General features: G+C 42.7%; 1 protein-coding gene across 1 annotated transcript in view; it reads right to left on the bottom strand.

Moving 5' to 3' along the window:
* Positions 1–24,695, bottom strand: part of Ttc12 (tetratricopeptide repeat domain 12) — a 47,271-nt gene that overhangs the window by 18,046 nt on the left and 4,530 nt on the right. Inside the window, exons 3-12 of the mRNA XM_032911062.1 lie at positions 15,916–16,076; positions 15,388–15,409; positions 14,609–14,686; positions 13,768–13,889; positions 10,553–10,612; positions 4,352–4,423; positions 2,958–3,018; positions 2,260–2,448; positions 1,130–1,199; positions 177–265 (exon numbers count right to left, since the gene is read on the bottom strand). Coding sequence (XP_032766953.1) covers positions 177–265; positions 1,130–1,199; positions 2,260–2,448; positions 2,958–3,018; positions 4,352–4,423; positions 10,553–10,612; positions 13,768–13,889; positions 14,609–14,686; positions 15,388–15,409; positions 15,916–16,076 — 924 coding nt within the window. The remainder of the gene's footprint in view (positions 1–176; positions 266–1,129; positions 1,200–2,259; positions 2,449–2,957; positions 3,019–4,351; positions 4,424–10,552; positions 10,613–13,767; positions 13,890–14,608; positions 14,687–15,387; positions 15,410–15,915; positions 16,077–24,695) is intronic.

Genomic DNA, 24,695 nt, shown 5'->3' on the forward strand with positions numbered 1-24,695 from the left:
ATGAACTCAATACAGAATTTGCTTTTGATCCATGTACTTTTTGGAAGGGAAAGGCAAGGAAGTGTAGATACCAATCCTCCTGGTCCCGACTTTTGGGGAGAACTACCATGGTGGACCATGCAGTTTTCGTTTCTGTCACACACAACTAACAATCCAGGGTGAGGAGCCAGGCTTACCATTGTCAATGCACACTTCTTGCCAGAGCTTTAGAACGGATACACAGACAATCTCCTCAACTGCATCTTTCCCTGCTAAGAAGAGGCACCTGAAGAAGACAGAGAGAGGACTGTGGAGCCTGGGAATTGTTTTGCTGTCTTTTCACTGGGGTCTACACCAGACTCACCAGAGGGAGATTTAAGGGAAGGTTGTTTGTTTGTTTGTTTGTTTTTTTAAACACACATCCAAGCTGGACTTGGTGGCACACACCTTTAATTTCTCACACTCAGGTGGAGATAGGTAGATCTCTGTGGGTTCTAGGCCAGTGTGGTCTGCATAGAGAAAGAGTGGCCATCCAGGACTACGTAGTGAGACCTACCCCCTCAAAAAAGGCATATCCACAGGTCACCAGAACCAAGAGGCTGCCCATCACCGATTCCAAAGTTCCAAGTCAACAGCAAAGGATTGAAAAAGCAGGGATGGATGTGTAGATGAGGGTAGACAGCTAGGGGCCATCCGTGATGAGTGAACATACAAACATCCAACACACGTTAGGATCCTAAGCCTCCTGGACCAACTCAGTGCCTCACCTCCTACCATGTAGGCCTTGTTTTACATTAAGTTCTAAATAAAATCAGGCAGGATGCAGCTGCTTCTGCTTCCTTAAATAACCAGTAAATTCCAAAACGAGAAAAGTAACACAGGAGATTCTTGGAGATGCTGCTGGGAAACCAGCGGGGCCTGTGTTTGTCTCACTGGGAAGAATAGAGAGCGCTTGTGGGACAGGCTCACTTTGTCAGCTGCAACATGATTCAAAAGGCTCTGAGCTCAAGGGGTTCACATGTGCTCTTTCAGGGTTCACCCCATGGCCTGAGGAACAAGGACACAGAGTAAGGCCTTGCCTGTGTGGTCAATATCCGTTTTCACATGTCTTCTCCTTGATAGGCATCTGGCTTTTTCCAAAGATCCCTACCTTTTAATGACCTCATGGTCATTGATGATGCTGAATCCACCATATGTTCTGAACAGTGTTCGCTCTGTGCCTGAAACAAAGCCACAAGAACCAAGTCAGAGTCCTTCCCCACCAGGTTGGCATTTAGCTGCAGTGAGGCCAAGCCCATCACAGGATCCTAGTGGGAATGGCTGGACTTGCACACTCAGAGTGTTGCATTCAGAAGAAGTGCTTAGAAAATGTGGGCCTCTTGATTCATTACTCCAAAGTCTTTAGAGAGCTGCTTAATCTCTGAAAGGAACTGGGAAGCCATCTGACACTATATATTTATTGTGACGCTGTTTCTGGGCTCTGGAGAAGAACTTACGGTTTCTAAGAAGCCGCTCAGGGGGCAATCTGGGCCACCTCTGTTCTGTACTGAAGAGGGACCAGAGGCTCCATTCATTTGTAGAGACAATGTCCTGTCACTGGGTAATCAAAGCTGTTTGATCCCTGTCATCAGTGTTTGCAGGAACTGGTTACAGAATGGCATGATCTCATCAGGAGACTGAGATGTTTCCTCTGAAACTATATTCTCGTTCCAAGCAGCTGCTAAGTACAGCTGGGGTGATTTCTATAGTTTATCATAAACTGTATATAGTTTATCTGCTTCTACATGGCTTAGGGTGTGTGCATGGTATGGGATGTCAGAGTGGATGTGAGGATGTAAGCAAGATGTGCCAAAAGTTTATAGATTAGGTACACCGATGTATTCAATATTTATATTTATGAGTATAAGTATGATGTTTGAAAAGTATTCTCATATAATATATTATACGGAGTAATATAATATAAATAATTCAAATATATATTCATATAATATGGGTATAAATATGAATATAAATAAATACACCATGTATTATAGCATGCAATATAGGCACATGTGGAGCAGCGGCACATGTGGGTGCCTTGTGCTGTATGTGTGGTGCTTCCTGCCTGAGTACTGAGTCAGCGCATCCCCTGAGGAGGGCACAGGTGGAGGGAGGCACCTATATTAGAGTAGATTTTCCATCAGTATTTATAAGAGGAGTTTTTGTGTCACAAAGCCAGATCCCTGGGCCCCATGCCTTCACACTGACAATGCTCCTCAACCCCACTCGTATCTAACTTACAGTCAGTCATCATTTCTGTCAGAATCTCAATGCCTCCTGCATAGAACAAGGGCGTCTGGCCGGGCTTGGATAGGGTCTCCAGGAGATTTCTGGTTGTCATGGCTGTGCTCTTTCCTGAATCTAGAGATTCCCGGGCTTTCTTCTCTTGGAGATCTGCTTTTTCTTGAAGAGTTACTTGATTTAGGTGTTCTAGCAAAACAAGCAGGGAAAATCAAAACGAACAGCACTCTAACAATTAACAGAAGCTTAAGAGATTCCTCTCTTCTGCCTCTCTCTCTCTCTCTCTTTATCTCTCTCTCTCTCTCTCTCTCTCTCTCTCTCTCGCTCTTGCCCACCCCCTTCCTTTCTTCCTTTCAAGGATGTAAAGTATAGAGCAAAAAAATAATAATTCTGACTCTCCTTCAGGAAGGGACTGTTTAGAAGTAATGGAAGATCTAAACAGAGCCTAAAACATTTAGAAGTTTGGGGCATTCTAGAAATATATTGGAAGGTGGCAAGGAAGAAAGAAATGAGTCTGAACACAGCAGAGAAGGAGGCTGAGCGGAGCAGGCTGCTAACACAGAGGGCTGGGCTGTGCAGGAAAGGCAAGGCTGTGTGTGGCCTTGACCAGGGCAGAGAAGGCAGGGAGGGCATCCCAGTGGAGCATAAAGGCAAACCAGATTCTGACGGATCTTAGTGGCAGGCAGGGACCTTCTCACCTTTCACCTGTGCCTTCAGCTTGGGGTTTATCTCTCCGATCTTCTGATAACACTCTTTAGACTGGAAAATAGAAAGAAGACCTTTTGAGGTGATGGGGGAGGGTACTGTGATCATAGGGCAGACACTGGGCACCCCAGGGCTTGGTTCCTTCATTATCTCTTCCTATCCTCCCCCTCCTCGCAGCACAGAGGCAGTCAGGGAGAGAGGTGAGCTTTTGATATTTTTGTTTGGGCTTCTCAGGTTCTGCGACACTGCAGGTACTGTTTTCAAAATTCACTTTTGAATCTTGTTTGTTAAATACAAACTGTGATAAGAACTACCCAGCCTTGGATTTTTTTTTTTTCATGGATCATGTCTGCCGGAGGTTAGAATAAGCACAATGTATATGCTAAACTTAGATTTGATATTTGCTCTAAGAACCCATCAGCTATGCCCAGGGGAGTCTGGAAATAAGCAGTACTGGAGGCTGGAGGCTGTTGATTGAGACCCAGGAATAGGAGAATAGAACACCCTGGGTTAGAGGTGCAGGCTACGAGAGGAGTTAGTGAAGACTCCAATCACTGGCTGCATCAGACTCAGAGAATTTGACAGTGGGCTCTTACTGAGGGGGTAAGGTTAGAGAGAAAAATTCTAGAGAAAGAACGACTAATTCAGGGATATTTGGAGGCAAAGATTGTATCGTTCAAGACATGTATATGAAATCCCGAGTGAACACCCAACCAATCTCCTAGTGAAAAGAAGTCCTAAGGAAATTAACACTCCTATCTTCAAGGTTGATGAGGAATCTTCTAGAAATCAGGGCAAGGATGGCTAGAAGAGGGCTGGAGGGATGGATGGCCTACCACGTCACCCAAGCCTGGAATCCACGACATGGTGGGAAATGACTCTGGCGTTGTCCTCTGACCTCTGCGGCATCACATGTGCTCTCCACCCCTCCCCCACATCACACTCGTGAACTCACACAATAACAAATAGAGATTGAACACAATACAAAGATCACATTTTAAAAAGAACATGACTCCAGGTTGGACATAGGTATGCTGAGCGCAGTATGTCCTCAGTCCCATATCCAATCTAGGAGAGACCGGCTTGGTGTCTGTGATCCCGCCACCGCCTACCCCCTCACCATCACCGACACTGTGGTTAGCCATGACATGTTGTGATGTGTATGCACGTACGTTTGGAGTAATGAGATTATGAGTGGATTTTGTTTTCTTGTTGTTCATGTCTTTTCTCCAAGGAAGTTGAACCAGCCTTGTGGAGGATTCTCTGACATGACTCCTACAGCTGGTGGGGCTGCCCCAGACTTCCCAACTGTATTGTCTGAGAACTTCATTACACCCTAAATGGTGGATGAACATCTAGCCAACTTATTGCCAAGCTAAGAGCTTACCTTGCTGTAGTTCTTCAGAGCCAAGTGGGCCTTCCCCATGTGGAAATAGGCCTTTGTGCAATTTTCATCACACTGTGGAAAAGAGAATGCTTGATCAGATGTTTCAGATCTGAAGTCATTAGGCGCTGCCCTGCCTGCTTAGTGAACAGGAGGAGGCCAGCGCTTTGGTTCTCAGGATAGCTACCAGAGTTGACAATTAAGACGTTTCTGTGCATTTGTGACCAAGCTAATTGCTGCCCGCAAGGAACCTGCACACATGGGTGAGCTCTCTTCCAAATTAGTGATACTGCCAGTTCTCACTTTCAAGGAGAGACTTGCTCAAGAAGTAAAGCAAGGCCCTAAGTCTAGAAGAGTCGTCGGCATTGGCTGCATGTTAGAATCACTTAGAAGGCTCACATGTATCTGGGCCTGGCTGTCCCTGGGCCAATTAAGTTACTGTCTAAATGAGGTCCAGACAGATAGTTTCAGCTTTTTGGGTGATATAACTATGCAGCTAAGTTTGAGGGCTACTTGTTCATTAGCAGGCAAAAATCTCAAGAAAGGCAACCATGGTTACTAGCATGTCTTAGTGGGCAGTAAGTCCCTTCTTGAAAATAAGCCATAACACAATCACTGGTGTAGTGCACATTGTATCACTCAGTTGTCACGTGTTCTTTGAGCTCTCCGAGAAGGAATCTGGGTCTTGAAGTAGGTTGTTTCTCACTCCATTTCAGACAAAAGTATGTTTGTCAGTCACAAAGTGTTCTCTAAGTCTGGGAATGGGCTGGCCTTCCTAACTCTGAGCTGGGGGAAAAGAACAGCGAAACAGCCCAAGAGCAAGAACACTGTGCCCTTGAGAACAGCTTACTCCTCACTACCTGTTCCGAGAGTGCCTATGGTGGAAAGAGAGGCAGGAGTTGAGCCTTGGGAAGCTTCTCTGTGGAAAGGGAGCTCAACAAGGAACTCTAGCTGACTGCCTCAACTTCCCCAGTCTGTTTCTGCAGGACATTCCAAGTACCTGGTTTGATGATGTAAACTCTACCTGACGCTATTTGTTCTTTTACCAAACACTGCGTCCTGGGACTGTCTTTGAGAACTCCGGGTCTCACGGGCTCTCTCTCCCTCCCCTTCCCTGCCCATGCTCTTTCTTCCTCTCATATTTTTTTTTATATTGTCCTGTTACGTGTTTAATAAACTCGCTCATCTAAATCAGAAAGTTGAACCATACAGAACGAACAGGAGTCTCCATTAATATGACTTAAGGTTCTAGATGGATGCCCCCTACAAAAGGGAGGGGTTACGTGTTAGCTAAGGCCATACCACTCAAGAAGGGCCCTGACTCTGCCTGCTCCTCCTCCTCATAAGTGTGCAGGGAGCCATCCAGCACAAACATATGAACTAACATTTGAAACATCAGTTAATTAACATTTCCCAGTCCCCTTCATGAGCAAGTTACTGAGCCAGGTGAGATATCCTTTAGGGTTTAGAATTAGAAGGTTCAGGAGGTCAGTTTCAGGAGTCTAAAATGTTCTAGGTGAATTAACAACTCAGAATATTGGTTAGGCCACTAGCTTTTGGGCAACCATTTTCCTTATCTAGAAAGTAAAGATAGTAATTCACATTGCCCATTGTTGTGGGGGAGAATCCTGTAACACTTAGCACTCTCCTAATACGCCATTAGCTGCTATTGCTGTGGTTACCACAGCAACAATACATCCCAGAGCAAATGCGATTTATAGAAAGGCTAAAAAGTAGCAAAGGAGGAAATAATAATTGCTAGAGAACCTCTTACCAGGAGTTTCTATGTGTAATATTTCCTGATCTATTGTGAAGTGCATGGGTGTAATAAACAGAGCAATAAGCGCCCAGGCCGATCAGTCTGCTCCACGTGGTTGGCACTGAGCTTGGTGGCCTGCATGGATGGTCTTCTGAGAGCCTCATAGCGATGCGGCAAACCAGGCCCGGATGGGGCATCCCCATTCCACAGAAGCAGAAAGCAGAGCACGCGGGGTGGTGGCGGTGGGGGTCATATTGCATGATCAGTGCATGGAAGAGCTTGAATTTGAAATATGCCCATTGAATTCCAGGGCACAGGGGCTTAAAAGTGTTCTCAGGATTGGCAATGTCGCTTGCCTAATATGCACAATTCCCAATACTGGAAACAAGGACAGCAAATAAAACCAAATCTCTTTCAGAAGTGTGCTATGAAAAAAAATGACTGCAGGGGGCGCTCTCCTCCAGATTCAGTGGGGGAGACCCTTCAATGAGAGGAGCAGGCAATGTGGGAGGGATTTGAACTGAATCTTGAGTGAGAGAAAGCACTGAAGTGAGGCTTATGACAGAAAGGGAAGGGAATGGGGTAGAGTCCAGAGAAGGGAGTTCAGGAGCCTTATGCATGGCCCAGCTGTAATTGAAGTACTGGGTGGAGGAACAAGAGGGGATGGAAAGGGGGAGCTAAAAAGACTCCATGGGAAAGTCTCAGATGCCAAGTGGGTTGCTTTATCATTGTTAGTGAGAAGGGAAAATGGTCTGGAGGTGGCATGCAGAACTGACAGAGCAGGGAAAGGCAGGGAGATGAGCAAGGAGTCCAGACAGTTGTTGGAAGGAGGGCTGATGCCTGACAACTGCAGAAAGGGGAGTTCAGACATCAGAGCTAAATCAAAGAAAGATGGGCGCTACCAAGCTGAGATACAGGGAAGGCATACTTGGCTTTAACAGAAAGCGGTCTTGAGGGCAGGTAGAAGAGAAGCTGTCCGAGTGGGAAGACAGTCTTAGTTTGTAGACTCCCTGAAGTTGGTGGGATGCCAAGACAACCACAGGGAAGCCTGCATGAGGTGGTGGAGGTGGACCTGGAACTGGGAGAAGGGAGGTACTGGGGAAGCTGGTCTGAAAGGGAATTGCACAGATGAATCCATGAGGTTTGTGAGAGGCGCTGTGAAGCCTTGAGGGCCCTGTTGTAGAGAGAAGAGGACAGGAAGCAGAGTGGTGAGATAGCAAACTTACAAAAGGTGAAAGCCAGGAAGCAGGAAAGGTGTGACCAAGGGGAAGAGAGGTTGTTCCACACCTCTGTGCACGAGAACCAGATATTCATAGCATGTTCATGGCAGAATACCAGTGTTACATGGCTGGGGGCATGCAGGCCCCTAAGCTGAAGACCATGACCTTCACAGGTGTGGCACAGAGAAGTGGCTGTAGCTATGACGTCATCTTCTCTCCACCCACAACGAGCGACTAATGTATCTTCTTATGACTGGACCTGTCTGGTGTAACCAGGAGTCTTCTGTCACAAGCATTTACTTCAATAAGCCCCCCACCATCTTCGAAGGAGTGTGGCCTTCAGAGCAGGATGGATTTCATCGTGCAGGAAGTGTTCTGCTGATGGTGATACTCCTCTGCTCCTGATGGAAAACAGCTTTGCCACCCTTATCTTCTTTGACAAGGAACATCGGTCCTGAAATATCACTCGGGCTGGTCTCTTCCAATTTAAAAGTGTCAAGAAATGTTAAATTGGCATGAAAGTCCCCGTACTATTAATAATAGAGTGCCAGAGATCGTTGCTACTGAGATTTTAAAGACTTTTTAAAGAGAGCAAGCCTTTTCTTGTACTCCATGGCTTCCACAAAGAGCAGAACTTAGCCAGTTTCAAATTCTTTTTGTGTCGATGCAAACCTCCCTAGCTGGGAGCCTCACTGGTTCTGGGTGTTGGTGATAATTTTAATGCCACCTCCACTGGGCCTGCTCTGCTTTGGTGTCTCATTCAGCTAATTATGTGAGATTCATTCACCATTTGGGCAGAGGCCAATGTGTTAGCCTGGGCCAGCATGGGCTGTGGCTAACTCTTTGGTCCTTGTCTGATTAGAAGACTTGCACTCTGGAGTCCCTGGAGGAAATCCTGTTTCTACCTGAGAATGTGACCCTTTCCCAGGGATCCTGGGGTTTCCGGTTCCGGCAGGGCTTTTTTTTTTTTTTTTTTTTTTTTAAACAGTAGATAGTTAAAAGAGCACAGGCTGACAGCCAGTGTGGCCTCTGGCTTTGTACATCTATGTAAATGGCTTAATTCGGATTTGAGGGCTCATCTTGTGGTCAGAAAAAATACTGAGGGTAGTGGCACTGACAGAACCCATGCCGTGAGGCTGCAGCGAATGATTGGTTTTGCTGTTAGCATGGAAACAGCCAAGGAAAACATCCTGAGCTCTTTTCTCCTGATGACTGGTGCCAGAAAACCAAACAAATTACAACAACAACAACAACACTGTGAGCAAACAAGGTGACAGCGTGGGTGAGCTTGTCTGTGTTGGAGATCCAATGCTGCAGTCAGTCAGCATGTGGTTGCTCTCAGGATGGGAAGACCCACCTAGTGTGATAGTGCAGTGTGACTCCACACGGTGCCTTCAGAGGGAGGATATAACCAGGTGCTTCATGTTACCTGCAGGTTCACCATGCTTTATCCCCCAGAATCAAGGGGGGGGTGTTCTAATTCATTCCTGATTTCCTTGCTTATACCCTCAATAGAAAGAAAAGCAAGAGGAGCTATGGAGATGGTTCCACAGGTGAGGCACTTACCACAGAAACCTGGAGACAGTAGTCAGTCCTCTGAACCTGCCTAAAGCTGGAAGCCTAAGACCAACTCCTCGGAGATTTTCCTGACTTCTTTACATGAGCTATGACATTTACACACAAGCTATGCATACAAAACACACTCACACACATTCACATACATTCTTTCTCATACACACTCACACATATATCACACATATGTTATGCATAGACACACATACAAACACACAAAATAAAAAAGTAGAAACAAAGATTAGCAAGAGAAAGTGGCCAGTATGTGACTGTGAATGTATGTTCTTGATTTAGGCCATGGCCATTGGGTGAGGCCAAGGATGCTGTCTTTGGGGATTGGAGGCACCTGATACACCTGGATCCTTCTCTTAGAATTCTGCCTTAACTGACTGTAAGTTGTTTCAACTAATCAAGTAAAATGGCAAATGGTCTGAGGTACTCTATGCCTAAGCTTTCTTTGCCCTTCCTCTGTCAAACCGGTCACATTACATGTTATGTTACACGTTACAACAAAGACATACATTTTATGAAGTTAGGCCTGATGATGGATGGCTATAATTTTAGCTACTTGGGAGGCTGAAGCAGGCAGGAGGTTAACAGACTCAAGGCCAGACTAGTCAAATTAGTTAGACCTTGGCTCAAAATATAAAGGCTTGGAGTTGTGGCTAAGTGTGGCCTGATGTGTGAAAAGCCATAGGACAGAGAGAATGAGAAAAAAGGAGGGAGTAAGGGAGCGAGGGAGGGAGGGACAGACGGAGAGACAAAGACAGAGATGGACACAGACATAGAGACAGAGACACAGAGATACAGAAAACAAAGAGACAGAGAGACAGAGACAATGAGATAGAGATAAGGCAGACAGAAATAGAAACACAGAAGGGGGGGGAGATAGGACTATATTTTTATGGAGTGCCACAGTAAATCTCAAGCATTTTTAAAGATAAAACTGCTTCTTATTTCTAGACCCTTTGAGGGGCTTATGTAACTGCCTCTGAGAGGAGTTTGTTCAGGTAATTTTTTAAAAGGACTTGTGGCAGTGTCAGATAGGGAAGCTTGGATTTAGGGTTATTTAAACATTTATTTAGTCATATGAAATACTGTCCCCAAGGATTATTTGTGGCACCCGAGAGCTGAGCAATCTTTCCTCTCTGCACACTTGATCCTCTACTTGTATGCTCTTGAGAGAACATGAAGCAAGGCATTGTGCATGTGCCCAAGCCTGGCCCTCATGGGAAAATAGCACTATATACTTCTGATCACCCTCCACAAACAGAAGAGGGCGGAATCCATTTCCAAAGGATTTCCAGACTGATAAAGAAGATGGCATTGTAGAAATTGTCTCTTGTGGCTGGTCCTGGAGGGGAGGAAATGACGTTTTCCCTGTGACACAGAGTGAAGCATGTGACAAGGACCACGTGCAGAATAGCTAGTGTCACGTAGGACCTCTAAGGACCAATGCTGACAGTGTCTCTGGAGCACATGTGTGAGCTAAGTGCACTGGATGCATGTTCCCACCCTCCCAGCAACTCTATTCCATTCCATTTCACAGATGAGGAAACTGAGGCCCTTCAGGGGACACGCATGGAGCTGCTTCCTGTGTACTTCAGGACTCAGACTCAATATAGTCATGTGGCCAAGGAAAGAATCTCTTACCTTGAGAGCCCAGTCACAATCCACGAGAGCCTTCTGATAATCCCCAAGTTTTATATAAGCCTGAAATGACACAAGTCTGTGATACTCAGACACAACTCTTCTGCATCAAAGGAGTCCTCCCTCAGTCAGCACAGAAAGGGCAGCTAATATCACCAAGTAAACAAATAACAAAATGGAGTCGAGAATATAGGAAGGCTAGAAACCTTATTCACAGGTGAGCGTACAGACTAGTGCAGCCATTATGGAAATAAACCAGTATGGAGGATTCTCTGGAAACCACATACCCCAGCTGGAAAACTTCTGGCATTTATCCAAAGGACTGTACATCCTACACAGAGATACCTGCACACACATATAGCAGGGAAATGGAACCAGTCCAGATGCCCATCAACAGGTAAATGGGTAATAAAAACCCAATACAGATACACAATGGAGTTTTATCCAGTTGTAAAGAAACATGAAATTGCAGGGAAATTGATAGATCTGGGGAATATATAAAAGAGGTGAGAAGACAAACACCATATGTTCATTTTTAAATGCAGATCCTAGTTTATGTGTGTGCATGTGTATGTATTTGTGTGTGTATGTATGTACACATATGTGTATGTATGTGTGGGCATGTGTGTGCACATGTGTATGTGTGTATGCATGTGTGTTTGCATATGTGTGTGTTTCTGTGTATGTGTGTATGTGTATGTGTGTGAATATGTATATCTGTGTTTAAGTGTGTGTGCACGTGTTTGTATATGTGTGTATATTTGCATGTGTGTGTGTTTGTGTACATATGTGCGTATGGGTATAGGTCATTTAATCAAGAAACCATTTTTCTAAATTAATATTTACTAATAATAAAATGGGAGATAAAGAATATATTTATATATATTGTTCTCTTTTTCCTCCATCCTTCCTCCACCTTCTTTTCTCTTATCAAGAAGCACTACATAGATTTTATGCACTCTTCTTTTGGAAAGTTCCAGAAGAAACAGTAATGGTTTCTTACATCCCATCTAAGAAAACAAACAAACAAACAAACAAACAACCTCCCCTCTGAAAAAAAATCCAACCTGGGTGCCAGGGAATGAGTGATTTGTCCCAAGACCCCAGTCTCTGAGAACAAAGCCAGTGTACATCTATAGGCACTCACAACCCAAACTTTCCCAAGGGCTGTAATATTCTTAGCAGTAACAAGAGCTATTTCCATAAAAAAGCCAATTACATTGGCCTTGTAACTCTTGGGGAATCAAGGCATCTAGTCAAATTGAGGGGGGAGCAGGAAACAGCTGTCTGGTGGCCTTTGTTGTACAGCTCCACTCTCTCCTCTTTGGGTCTTGAGTTGCACTTGAAAATCATATGGGGTAAAGAAATTCATGTCCTCTAGACAATTAGACAACTAGACCACTGCAACCATGATCTTATGCTGTGAGACTTAAGGTCCAAACAACCCGGAAGACCGCATCATGGGCTTCAACAATTTCTCTATGTAGCCTTTTACTTTTTCTTCCCTTTCCTTTTCTCTTGTCTCCTCTAAGACATGAGTTTGACTCCCTGTGTTGTCTCCATTCTCTTTTGCTTCTTCCCATTTTAAGAAGAGCTACTTTTCTTAATGGCAATTAAACTCTAGATTTATCTAGCTGGCACCAGGCATCTTGATTTAACATTAGCTGTAGGAGAGAAATAAAGGCAACGAGGAGGTAGGCTTCTTTTTTTCTTTAGCAAGCAATGGGAGAGGCATTTTAAAAATAGTCAGTGGTTCAAGTGACTCCTAATACCGGGCAGCACGTTCCGTGTTTATCTGCCTCTGAATGTATGCTCTCAGAGACAGAGAGAAAGAGCTGGAAGAAATTGCTTCTCCAAAGCCTTTCACGGCATTTCCTTATATTTATCCACAGTCACTCTTAATGAGATTCTTATGATTAATCAAAGGGTGGCTTAAAATTGAATACAGTAAAAATGCATCTAATTAAGTTAGATGAATGGGGGTGGGGGGTGGACAGCCTGCACTAGATACGAGTCTGAATTACATAACATTTGAAAAGCAATTCAACTCCATTGCTTTCTAATCACTTCAGGGAAACTAGCTTGAATGAGCATCAGAAGGTAGATATTTTCCAGGACAAAATTCAGTGCCAAAAAAGAAAGAAAAGTAATCATTGTATTAATTGCTTACACCTAAAAGATCCTTCTGAATTCTTTAAAGGGACCAGTGTTATATAACCAGTGGGGCACTGGATAGCTGTGACAGATGGAGCACTAAGGGAAAGTATACGGCAGGTTTTGTCCTTAATAACTTCATATTTATATTCTTGTTAGGGCAATAAGGTGGGCACCGCTCAAGCGACTCCTTGCCATCTTTCTTACGGATAACAAGATTTTGCCACAAATGAGGGTAGAAAAGAACACCTGGCCTCTAGTCAGAAGTATGCAAAATGTTCAGGTAACAAGCTTGTATTGCTCTCGGATTTATTGGCCATTAAATCACTGTCGCCCTTAGACTCTCCAGCTTCGAATGCCCCGTGTCTGGCTATGACTGCTTCTTCTCCACCAAGCCCAGACAGAGACTCTTGATTTATGGAGATCGGAGCTTATGAGGGCTCTGCGGCTGGCTCCCTCTCTGGTCAGTGACATGGCATCAAGTCTTGTCACAGAGAGGTCCAATTGACAGGCCCTGCCTATCATGGAATCATATCCATGAATCTGCCATGCCAAACTTCACTGTATCTCAAAGATAAGGTTACTAGTGACATTTTTGTTTCAAGTGATAGTTACCACCTTCCGGCCTTCATTAAGCAGCAGGTAAGAAACATCAGGGGGTGGGGACGGTCCATTTTGAGAAAATGAGGTTCCTTGTAAAAATAAACCTGAGGGGAAAGGGCTTCAGAAACCTGACATTCCGAGAAAGTGCTGTCGGTTTCCTGGCTACCCAGTTTAACTCCAGTCATAGAATCAAAAAGCAGGTTTGACATAACAAGCACGAACTGGCATAGTGGCCCTTGAGAATACCATTAAAAACATTAGTGGCAGATTTCAAGTTCTTATAGACCATGAGGCTGATTATGGGACGTTTTCATACCATGGAAACTGGTACTTGCAACATGGACCACAGAAGCTGGTTGGTAAACATTTACCACCAATGATACTGTCCACCCTCATGTGCTTTGACGGGTTCCCAGCGCCTGTTCCTAGAGTCGCCACAATGGATGCCCTGGGTTACCCACCTGGGCTCGGTTGGTGTACAGCGCCTTCATGTCCTTGAGCTTCCCTAACCCCTCACTGTAGAAGAAAATGGCTGTTTTATAGTCGCCCTTGACAAAGGCCTCATTCCCCTTCTCCTTTAGGGCTGGGAAAATAAAAGTCACACAGTCAGCCCTCAGCGTGTGTCAAGAGGTCCTTCTGCATTTCAGGTTTTCTAGTTCCACATGGCGCTATTTATTTCTCTCTGCTGTTACCTGAGGTGCAATTTCTTTATTTTTTCCCCCTTCAAATCTATGCTGAGGTTTTCTATGCAGCCTCTCAGAGAAATGATATTTTTCTGAACTGAGGCTTACATTTGTGTCACTAGTACCCTTGACCAAGGCAAGTGTCCCCATAGTCTTCAAGCAAATAGGGAGTGGGGAGGATTAACACTCCACTGTCCATTTTACAAAACCACAGAAAGCACTCTGCACCAGACCCCAACACATACAACAGCACTCTATCAATTTCCATTTACTTTGTCTCCTCTTCTCCCCTATTTCACTTTTCCTTCTGACTCTGCCTTTAGCTCAGGTTAGCCAGTGGAGCCTCTCTTCTTTCCTATTTCCCAAGAGCCATTCAGGAATCTGATTGGCTCAGTCCACCCAGGGGTCCTGATTAAGGCTGTGTCTTACTGGCTGCAACTGAGTAAGATCAGAGGATGGACCACCACTGGTTTCTGCCTGACCAGGTCTTCAGGCTGCCAGTCCATCAGGAACCCACTCCCCAGGGCCTCCACAGCCCCACACATCTGCACACAGGTTTTTATGGGTTTCTTCCAGCTTGAGTCATCCCAGCTATTGAAAAGTAAGGACCAACAGTTACCATCTGCTAGGACTTTGTTTTCTCGTCTTCTCTTGGCTCGTTCCTTGGCGTCCTTCTCCACAGATGCCAAGAAGGCATCTGACAGCAGAGCGATTTACAGTGTTAAAAAGAAAAAGCCAGATACTCCAATCAGTCCTTTAGTTCAAATTCCAGAGGAAGCTACTTTGGGACGTTACAGCTATACATATGCATACATATGTAGGAACACACATGCATGCATGGGTGTGTGTGTGTGTGTGTGTGTGCGTGTGTGTATACATGCACACTTGAGTACATAAGCATGTGCACATATGCACACAATTCTGAGGCAGCTGAACTGTCACCTTCCTAATGTGACTTTAAATGCTAACCCGTGTGGTGTATTATTATGTGTGATGGCTGTGTCTATGCCTCAGATTTGAATTATGTCTCTTAAAAGAGGTTTTCCTTTGAAGAGAGACTTTTTTATTCTATTTAACATAATGAGCCTCAGAGCTGAGCAACACAGACAATAACTGCATCCCCTAAGCAGGAAGGGTAAATTGGATCATAAAGAACAACTGAGTTCACTTTACAAAAGATTGGTCAGGAGAAAACAAAAAATAAAATAGAAAGGCCTCTGCTTGCTACCTCTTGGCCCAGTGGTGCCAGACCTGGGTGTCAGCAGGATTTTGTTTGTGGGTTGTTTGTAAGCCCAGGGGCCATAATTTAAGGGTCTGGAAGTTACATTCTATAAAAAAAAAATACCGATCTTAAATGAATACACACATTGGAAAGGGAGAGAGAGATGCTGTCCTTACCTGGGTTCATTTCATCTGCATTCTGCAAGATCCGGGTTATCATAGAAACAAAGAAACAAATTTTAGAACTCAGTCTCTGGTAAATGTGTATATAAAGCCAAGACAGCAAATGAGAAGTCTCGTCATTTCCTTTAACCACCGATACTGATGGCTCCAGATTTTAAGGGGCTTGCTCTAAAGCTGGAGATGTTATGGTGGGCACAATTATGGTCCTTCTCCCACAGAATCAAAATGGCCCAAGTCAGGGGGCCCCACCCCCCACCCTGTGACTAGTTACCCATGAATTGCTAGAACATGGGAGTTGAGATGGCTACCCTAAATACAACACTCAAGCCCAGGCAGAGGTTAAGCCTTCACTACAGGAAAAGATAAAAAAAACTATAGAGCTTACAGTTTCATATGGAAACCTGATCAGAAAGCCTGGGAACTATGCTGGCCTCATTGGGTGGTGTGAGATCACACATTCCTGCCTCAGAGAGGGTCTCCCCACACCATCTACTTATAGACCTCCATAGCGGAAAGGGAAACCTCAGGAGCTTGTGGAGGACTGATCATGGTCTTGTTCAGAGTAGTCCTGCACCCGTCCTCCTCTTGCTCTCTCTCCATCAGCAGGAGTTTCTTTTCCGTGTCCAGGACAGCTTTCTGCTGTATAAAGGGATCATCGGAATTCATCTCTTGGATTAAATTGGCTAGAGGGGAAAAAATTACACGTGACTCAACCAGGCAACTTCTTTGAAAGGAAAGACTCCATCCGCGGGAAAGGAGGGTGCTGGAATTAATAAGAATGATTCATAGACAGGAGAAGAAGATGCTAGGAATCACTGGGACTAACTCGAAACAATTAAGAATAGCATTTGTTTTTGTCTAGAAAAAAATAGCAAGAGAATTTAACACTGGGCTTCCGGGAAGAGTGTTTTAACTCACTAGTCAACTCTAGTAATTTATGGACTGCTTATTAGGAGTTGTATGTTTTGCTGAATATTAGGGAAAATGGTGAATAAAAAATCCTTTTGTTTTGTTTGAAAAGCTTGTGATCTTGTGTGGGAGACAAGCGTAACACAAGCAGTTCTGAGATTCAGAAAATGGCCTTTAGCTGTTTGCCTGCCTCTCTTCACTTTATTGTCTACTCAGATTGGCCGTCACAGATTGCCACTTAGAAGGATAACTCTGCTCTGTCCTCCCACCCCACTTAACCAGATAAATCCGTTCACCTTACTCCAATTTCTGACCAATCTAACTATCCATATCTAGCAGCCTTGACTAGGAAAGCTGAACACTGATGAAGAAAAATGGATAAATACCTGGGGGAACTGGTCTCACTTTGACTGGTCTGCCAGTGACCCCCACTCTCCCAGAACCCCTACTATGTGCCGTCTAAGAGTAGGCAGTCTATTGGTCTCTCAAACACTTTCAAGTGTTGGGCAATCTAAACTTGACAATTCCGAATTGAGCATTCTACTTATTCATTCTGAGAGGAAAGGGATGGCATCAAGAAGGAGACCTGATCTTTCAAGGTCATGTTTTCAAAGTCACACAGCGGCCCACATCCGCATCCACCTTTGGTTCTCATCACAGAAGGATGTAGTGTCTCTTTTACAAGGTTTGAGCCGCTGCTTGTGCAAGTCATGTGGCCAATGCAGATTCAAGGGGTAGAGAAATAACAAAGAAAGTCATTTGTGACAAGTTTTGTTATGTACCTGAACGCGATGGCTACATGGATCTATAATGTGCACTATGGTGTAGCCTACGTTTTCTTTGCAATATGCTTAAGAGGTCTGCTTTGGTACCTGAGGTTACAGACAGTTTGCACACCATGAGTCAAGGGCAGTTTAGTACTGCCAGAATTTCATGTGGCTTACTTTTATGTTTCAGACAATAGACAAATGCCCAGTTGAATACTTGTATGTATGTGTGCTTGATGTTATATATTCTTCAGGATATGACTATAAGTACTCATAGCCTATAAGTAGTTTATAAGAAAGAGTTTCTAGACTGGCCATATGGCTAAACAGGTAAAGGTGCCTGCTGCAAGGCTGACCACCTGAATTCCATCCCCAAGACCCAGAGAGGGGAAGGAAGGGATAGACTCCTGAAACTGGTCCTCTGCCCTTCACACCTTTGTGTGCACCTTCCTCATCCTCCTCACACTGGTAAGCAAATACGTGTAATTTTAAAAAGATTTCATCATGAAACCCAATACCGTGTGTGCTAACCTAAGATTTTATAAAATGAATGGAAAGATAAGTCCAAAGAAAGAAGAAAAGGAAGGAAGGAAGGAAACAGGAAAGAAAAAAGAGAAAGAGGGAAGAAGATGGAAAGAAAGGAAGAAAAAGAAAGAGAGAGAGAAAGAAAGAAAGAAAGAAAGAAAGAAAGAAAGAAAGAAAGAAAGAAAGAAAGAAAGAAAAGTTATACTCTTTCCCATTGCTGCCACCATAATTGCTGATCATGATTGGAACTAAATATCATTTTAGACTGTGGGTCATTTGGTTTTTATTTTCTATAACTTGCCTATTCTTATCCTTGGCCCATTTTCTAGTGGGTCATTTGTCCCCTTTGCAATGACTTAAAGGCTTCTATATACATTCTGGACTGGTCACGTGGATTTGAAAAATCTCCTTGACTACGTGTCATTTGTTTTATGGAGGCATTGGTTGTTTGAGCCTCCTCTTTCAACCTGTTGGGCACCTGTGTATGCACTCACAGACACACAGATACACACAAAATCCATGTTCAGTTTTGTTCTCTCCTCAGTTCATTAGATCTTCACGTAATTTGTGCAGGGCGGAGGCACAGCATGCTGAGAACGAGAGACACTGCCTTCCCCGGTGTGTCTGTCTTCCCTGTTACAGATGTGAAATCTGTTCTACACCCTCCGTCCCTTTCTACTGCACAGTTTGTATTTTCCAGCATGCTCACATCTGTACACGGATTGCTACAGGGTTGGTTGGTTGTTTAAAATCCCAAACAGTAGGTTAGCTCACCATTGCTCCCACCCCCACTTCTTGTAAGAATTTTTTTTTCTGGTTATTATCTGCACTTTGCTCTTCTAGATGGACCTTTAAGCCAATTTGTTGAATTTGAACACAAACCAATTTCGGGATTTTGATTTAAACTAATTGTCCAAAAATAATTTGAGGGGAACTGTTGTCTTTGCCAAATGATACCTAGGAAAAAATATACATGCCTTCTTATATGCAGAGGTTCTCTTCTGTCTCTTAATAAAATCTGTATTGACCCAGCCTCATACTTTATCCTAACACAGTTAGCTTCTCAACGTCTTTCCTTAGTCCTGGATCTCATCAAGGGCAGTGGGTTGCAGTGATTGTGTCCACTTAGGTTTCTCAGGGGCACAAGTTTTCCTTATTTTTGATAACTTTCACATTTTTTATTGTTGGGTTTAAAATCTATTTAATGGCTGTGTTTGTGGGGATGGGGTGAGCTAGGTATGTGTGCAGGGGTCCGAGAGCACAGTAAGATCAAATGACTGAGGGTCGGTCGTCTCTTTCCACCATTTGGGTGCTGAACCTGAACTCTCTGGCTCAGACAGCCTACCAGACGTGGCAGCAAGCACCTTTAGCCACTGAGTCAGCTCTTTAGCTCTACTTTAACAGTGTGCAAGGGCACTGGGCAGGTGTCTTGGAGAGTCGTTCTGTTTGGGTTTATTTGGTGTGTTTCTTGTGACTAGGCTACAGGCCCAGAGAGGAAGACAGCAGTTCACAGCACATGCTATCACTGTGATCAACGATGTTAACCTTGACCATGTGTGGAAGGCTGTGTTTGTCACCTTTTATCCAATGTCGAATTACTTTCCATACCACATTCTTCGCAAGCAAGCCTTAACATATCTCTCATTTAAGGGCAGAAAGGTACATTTTACCTCCCTGAAGGAAACACAAATGATAAAGAATTCACCTGGATAGGGGATTTGTTTTATTCATTTACCTACTTGTACCTATCCAATCTCATTCACATCACTATGGGTTCCTGGATATTATTTTTCCCACTTTGAATTATAATATAAGGCTATATTGTTTATTTTGTTACTCATATCGTCCCATTCCCCCACCCACCCACCCACTGGGAGTTCTTTCAATTAAATTTTATAATTTTCTCCAAAGATCTTAAATATACTCTGACAGATTTATTTTCATATTTAAATGCAGTATTCCTGAGTCCCAAATGCAGAAATCTCATTTCTAGGTAGGAATACAAGGGAAATAAAACCAATCTATGCAGAGCTATCTGCGCTCCCATATTTATTACAGTGTTATTCCCTACAGAAACATAGACAATCACTCTGAGACAAGACAAAGAAAATGGTGCCCCTCTCCAAACTCATAAAAGCAGGGTAGAATGGTGGTTACAGGAGGTTGTTTTGGGGCTGGGGAACAAAGAGGATGATGTGGGTTGTAGCCAGACAAGAGGAATGCATGCTACAGTACTACACAGGATGGTGAACTACAGTGAAAATCATAAAATCATGTACAGTACACTTCATAATTGCTAGGAGAGCAGACTTTCTAAGTATTCACCAAGAAAAACATGCTTTGAAAGGCTTATTTGAATGACTTAGTTCATAATGTATACTCAATCAAAATATGACATGCATTATACATATGCATACTTTTGTTAAATAAAGCTATTAAGGCTTTTGTTTTAAAGTCTATTTTGTCTAATATCAATGTTTGGCATCTATTTTATTTTGCATAGTACTTGCCTGGTAAATATTTTCACATTTTTAAGAGTGTGATCTACCTCTGTCGTATAGATGTGTCTCTCTAGGTTTATGCCTAAAGGCTTTTGAACACTGAACGTCTTTCTCCAGATGTCTTACTCATCAGACTTGACATGCCCATCTTTCTTCTAAGTCTGTTCTCCTTCAAATGCCCTCATCTCAGTAAATCACCGGCCTCCTGCCTGTCACTCAACACTCAGGACCTTTCCATGAGTTTTTATTTTTTGCTCAGCCCTCACAGGAATGAAGACTAAAGTTTGTCAAGAATAACTTCTAAGTGTGTTTCTAATTAGTGTACTGTCTCTGTTCCCACTGCCTCAACTCTGCATGCAGCTGACGACTTCCATCCTCCACAGTACTGGGAGTGGCCTCTTGACTGGCCCCTCGGCACCTTATTCTCCCCTCTAGTCCACATTACACACCCAGCACAGGACTTTTCTCAGATATCAGTGCACCTGGTCTCAAAGTGCCTCTGGAGCACTGTTCCTGGTTAACCTGAGTTCTTGCTGCAGCTTCCTCAGCTGCTCTCTTCTAGTCTCTCTCAGACAGGCCACTTCTCCCTTTGCTGACTGTTCTGCACTCCTATGGACCTTCTCAGTCCTTCTGTTTCTAGGAGGCACTGCACTCGCCCCTTAGTTCACTGTTTTCCTATCTCCTTACTTCTCAAGGAGAAAAATTCCTTCACATCCATCACAATGGTTGACTCCTACTGACTTTAGAATTTACTTAAATGTCACTTCTGACAGAAATTTTGACATCCGCCACAGGCTGGATTGCACACACCTCCTCCTATTTAGGCTGAAGCTCTATACCTCGATATGACTATATTTGGTCTTTCAAGAGGTAACTAAACAATATCAAGAGAGTTTTGCTATAATTAAATAATATCAGGTGAGGCCCCTATTCACTATGGCTAGTGTCTTTATAAGAACATACAGAGAGTAAAGAAAGAGATGCCTATAAACACACAAGAAGTTAACAGAACACCAAACAGATTGGACCAGAAAACAAAGTCCACCCCCACTAGCACATAATAATCTAAACACTAAATGTACAGAATCAAGAATATTAAAGGTTGCAAGGGAAAGGACAAGTAAAATATAAAGGCAAGCCTATTAGAATTACACTCAATTTCTCATCAGAGACTCTAAAAGCCAGAAGGTCCTGAACAGATGTCTTGCAAACCCTAAAGGACCACAGATACAAGTCCAGACTACTATTCCCAGCAAAACTTTCATTCACACTAGGTGGGGAAAACAAGATATTCTATGATAAACCCAAATTTAAACAATATTTACCCACAAATCCATCTCTACAGTAGATACTAGAAAGAAAACAAATGAAATAATTCCATACCAGTAAAACCAAAAGGGAGGCAAACACACACACACACACACACACACACACACACACACACACACACACACAAAACCACCACCACCATCAAAATAATAGGGATTAACAACCATTAGTCATTAATATCTCTAAATGTTAATGAACTCAATTCCCCAATAAAAAGACAGAAGCTAACAGAATGGATGGGAAAACAGGAACCATCATTCTGCTGCATATAAGAAATACACCTCAACATCAAATATAGACATTACCTCAGAGTAAAGGAATAGAAAATTTTTTTTCCAAGCAAACAGACCCAAGAAGCAAGCTGGAGTAGCCATCCTAATATCTAATAAAATAGACTTTCAACCAAAATTAATCAGAAGACAATACAGGGGAAGAACAGAAAAAGGAAAAAAAAATCCACCAAGATGACACCTTAATTGTGAACATCTATGCCTCAAATGCAAGGGCACCCACATTTGTAAAAGAAACATTACTAAAGCTTAAATCAAAGATTGAAGCCCATTCATTAATACTGGGAGATTTCAACACACCACTCTCTCTTATGGACAGGTCATGCATTCAGAAACTAAACAGCGAAATAATGGAACTAACAGACATTTTGACTCAAATGAAACTAACAGACATCAATGGAACATTTCATCTAAACACAAAAATATTCCTTTTTCCCACAACCTCATGGAGCCTTCTCCAAAACTGACCATATACCCGGTCACAAAGAAAGTCTCAGCAGATATAAGAAAATTGAAATAACCCTCTTTCACTTATCAGATCACTGTGGATTAAAGCTGGACTTCAACAACAACAGAGACAACAGAAAGCCTACAAATTCATGGAAACTGAATGACCACTGGTCAAGGAAGAAATAAAGAAATTAAAGACTTCCTAGAATTCGATGAATATTTATGAGACTCAATGAGAGCAGTGTTAAGAGAAAAGTTCATAGCACTAAGTATCTTCATAAAAAAAAAAGTGAGATCTCATACTAGTGACTTAAGAGCATACTTGAAACTGCTGGAACAAAAAGAAGCGAAGACACTCAAGATTAGTACACAGAACAAACAATCAAACTCAGGACTGAAATCAATAAAATAGAATCAAAGAAAAATAAGAAAGAAACAACGCAAAGGATCAAAGAAACAAAGAGCTGGTTCTTTGAAAATATCAACAAAACAAGACAAACCCTTATCCAAAGTAACTAAAAGGCAAAGGTAACTAAATTACCAAAATCAGAAACGTAAAGAGAGACAAAACAACAGACATGGAAGAAATCCAAAGAATCATTAGGTCTTACTTTGAAAACCTGTACTCCACAAAATTGGAAAATCTAAAAGAAATGGATGACTTTCTTGATAGACATCACTTACCAAAGTTAAACTGAGACCAGACAAACAATTTAAATAATCCTATAACCCTTAAGAAAATAGAAGTAGTCATTAAAAGTCTCCCTACCAAAAGAATCTTGGGGCCAGATGGTTTTAGCACAGAATTCCACCAGACTTTCAAATAAGAACTAACAGCAATGCTCTTCAAATTATTCCACAAAATAGAAACAGAAGGAACATTACCAAATTTATTCTATGAGGCCACACTCATTCTGATACCTAAACCATACAAAGATTCAACAAAGAAAATTTCAGACCAATTTCCCTTATGAACATTGATGCAAAAATACTCAATAAAATACATGCAACCTGAATCCAAGAACACATCGAGGACATTATCCACCTTAATCAAATAGGTTTCATCTCAGAAGTTCAGAGATGGTTCAACATATGAAAATCTGTTGGTGTAATTCATTATATAAACAAACTGAACAAAACACCCCACAGGATCATCTCACTAGATGTCAAAAAGGCCTTTGAAAAATTCCAATACCCCTTCATGATAAATCAAGGATACAAAGGACCTACCTAAACATTAAAAAAAATGTTCAGCAAGTCAATAGTCAACATCAAATTAAATGGAGAGAAAATTAAAGCAATTCCACTAAAATCGTGGGAGAGACAAGGCTGCCCATTCTCTCCCTATCTATTAAAAATAGAACTTGAAGTTCTAGCCAGAGCCATAGGACAACTAAAAATGATCAAGGGGATACAGATTGGAAAGGGGGAAGTCAAAGTATTACTATTTGCAGATGATATGACAGTATACATAAGTGACCCCAAAATTCTATCAGGGAACTCTTCTAGCTGATAACCACCTTCAACAAAGTGGCTGGACTCAAATTTAACTAAAAGCAATAAGAAGGAGCCCTCCTACATACAAACAGTAAGCAAGTTGAGAAAGAAATCAGGGAAACAACGCCCTTCACAACAGCCACAATTAATATAAAATATCTTGGTGTAACTCTAACCAAGCAAATGAAAGACCTGTATGACAAGAATGTCTAGTCTTTGAAGAAAGAAAGTGAAGACGTCAGAAGAAGGAAAGCTTTCCTGTGCTCATGGATTGGCAGGATTAATATAGCAAAAATGTCCATCTTACCAAAGGCAATCTATAAACTCAATGCAATTCCCATCAAAATTCCAATACAATTCTTTACAGACCTTGAAAGAACACTACTTAACTTCATGTGGAAAGGCAAAAAGCTCAGGATAGATAAAACAATCCTGCAAACTTTAGGAAGTATCACCATCCCTTATTTCAATTAATACTTCAGAGCAATAGTAATTAAAAATCTGCATAGTGTTGTCATAAAAACAGACAGTTTGAGCAATGGATATGAACTGAAGACCCAGAAGTAAATCCTCACACCTATGAACACTTGATTTTGATAAAGAAGCCAGAAATACACAGTGAAAAAGAAAGCAGCTTCAACAAATGGTGCTGGTCTAACAAGATGCCCACCTGTAGAAGGATGCAAATAGATCCATATCTATCACTTTGCCCAAAACTCAAGTCCAAGCGGATCAAAGATCTCAATACGAACCAGATGTACTGAACCTGATAAAGGAGAAAATGGGGAATAGCCTTGAACTCAATGGCATAGGAGAAAACTTTCTGAACAGAACACCTTTCGTGTAGGTGCTAAGATCAACAACTATTACGTGGGACTTCATGAAATGGAAAAGCTTCTATAAGGCAAAGGACACCAGATCTGTGTGGCTTTACATTGCCACAGGTACCTATGAATATTATAGAGGGGATGGATTATTACAGGACAATTTGTCCAATCTAAGTGGGCAGCTTATATCAACTGGCCCTGATTTCT

This window comes from Rattus rattus, chromosome 8 (genome assembly GCF_011064425.1).
Source record: "Rattus rattus isolate New Zealand chromosome 8, Rrattus_CSIRO_v1, whole genome shotgun sequence".
In the NCBI taxonomy this organism is placed as follows: Eukaryota; Metazoa; Chordata; class Mammalia; order Rodentia; family Muridae; genus Rattus; species Rattus rattus.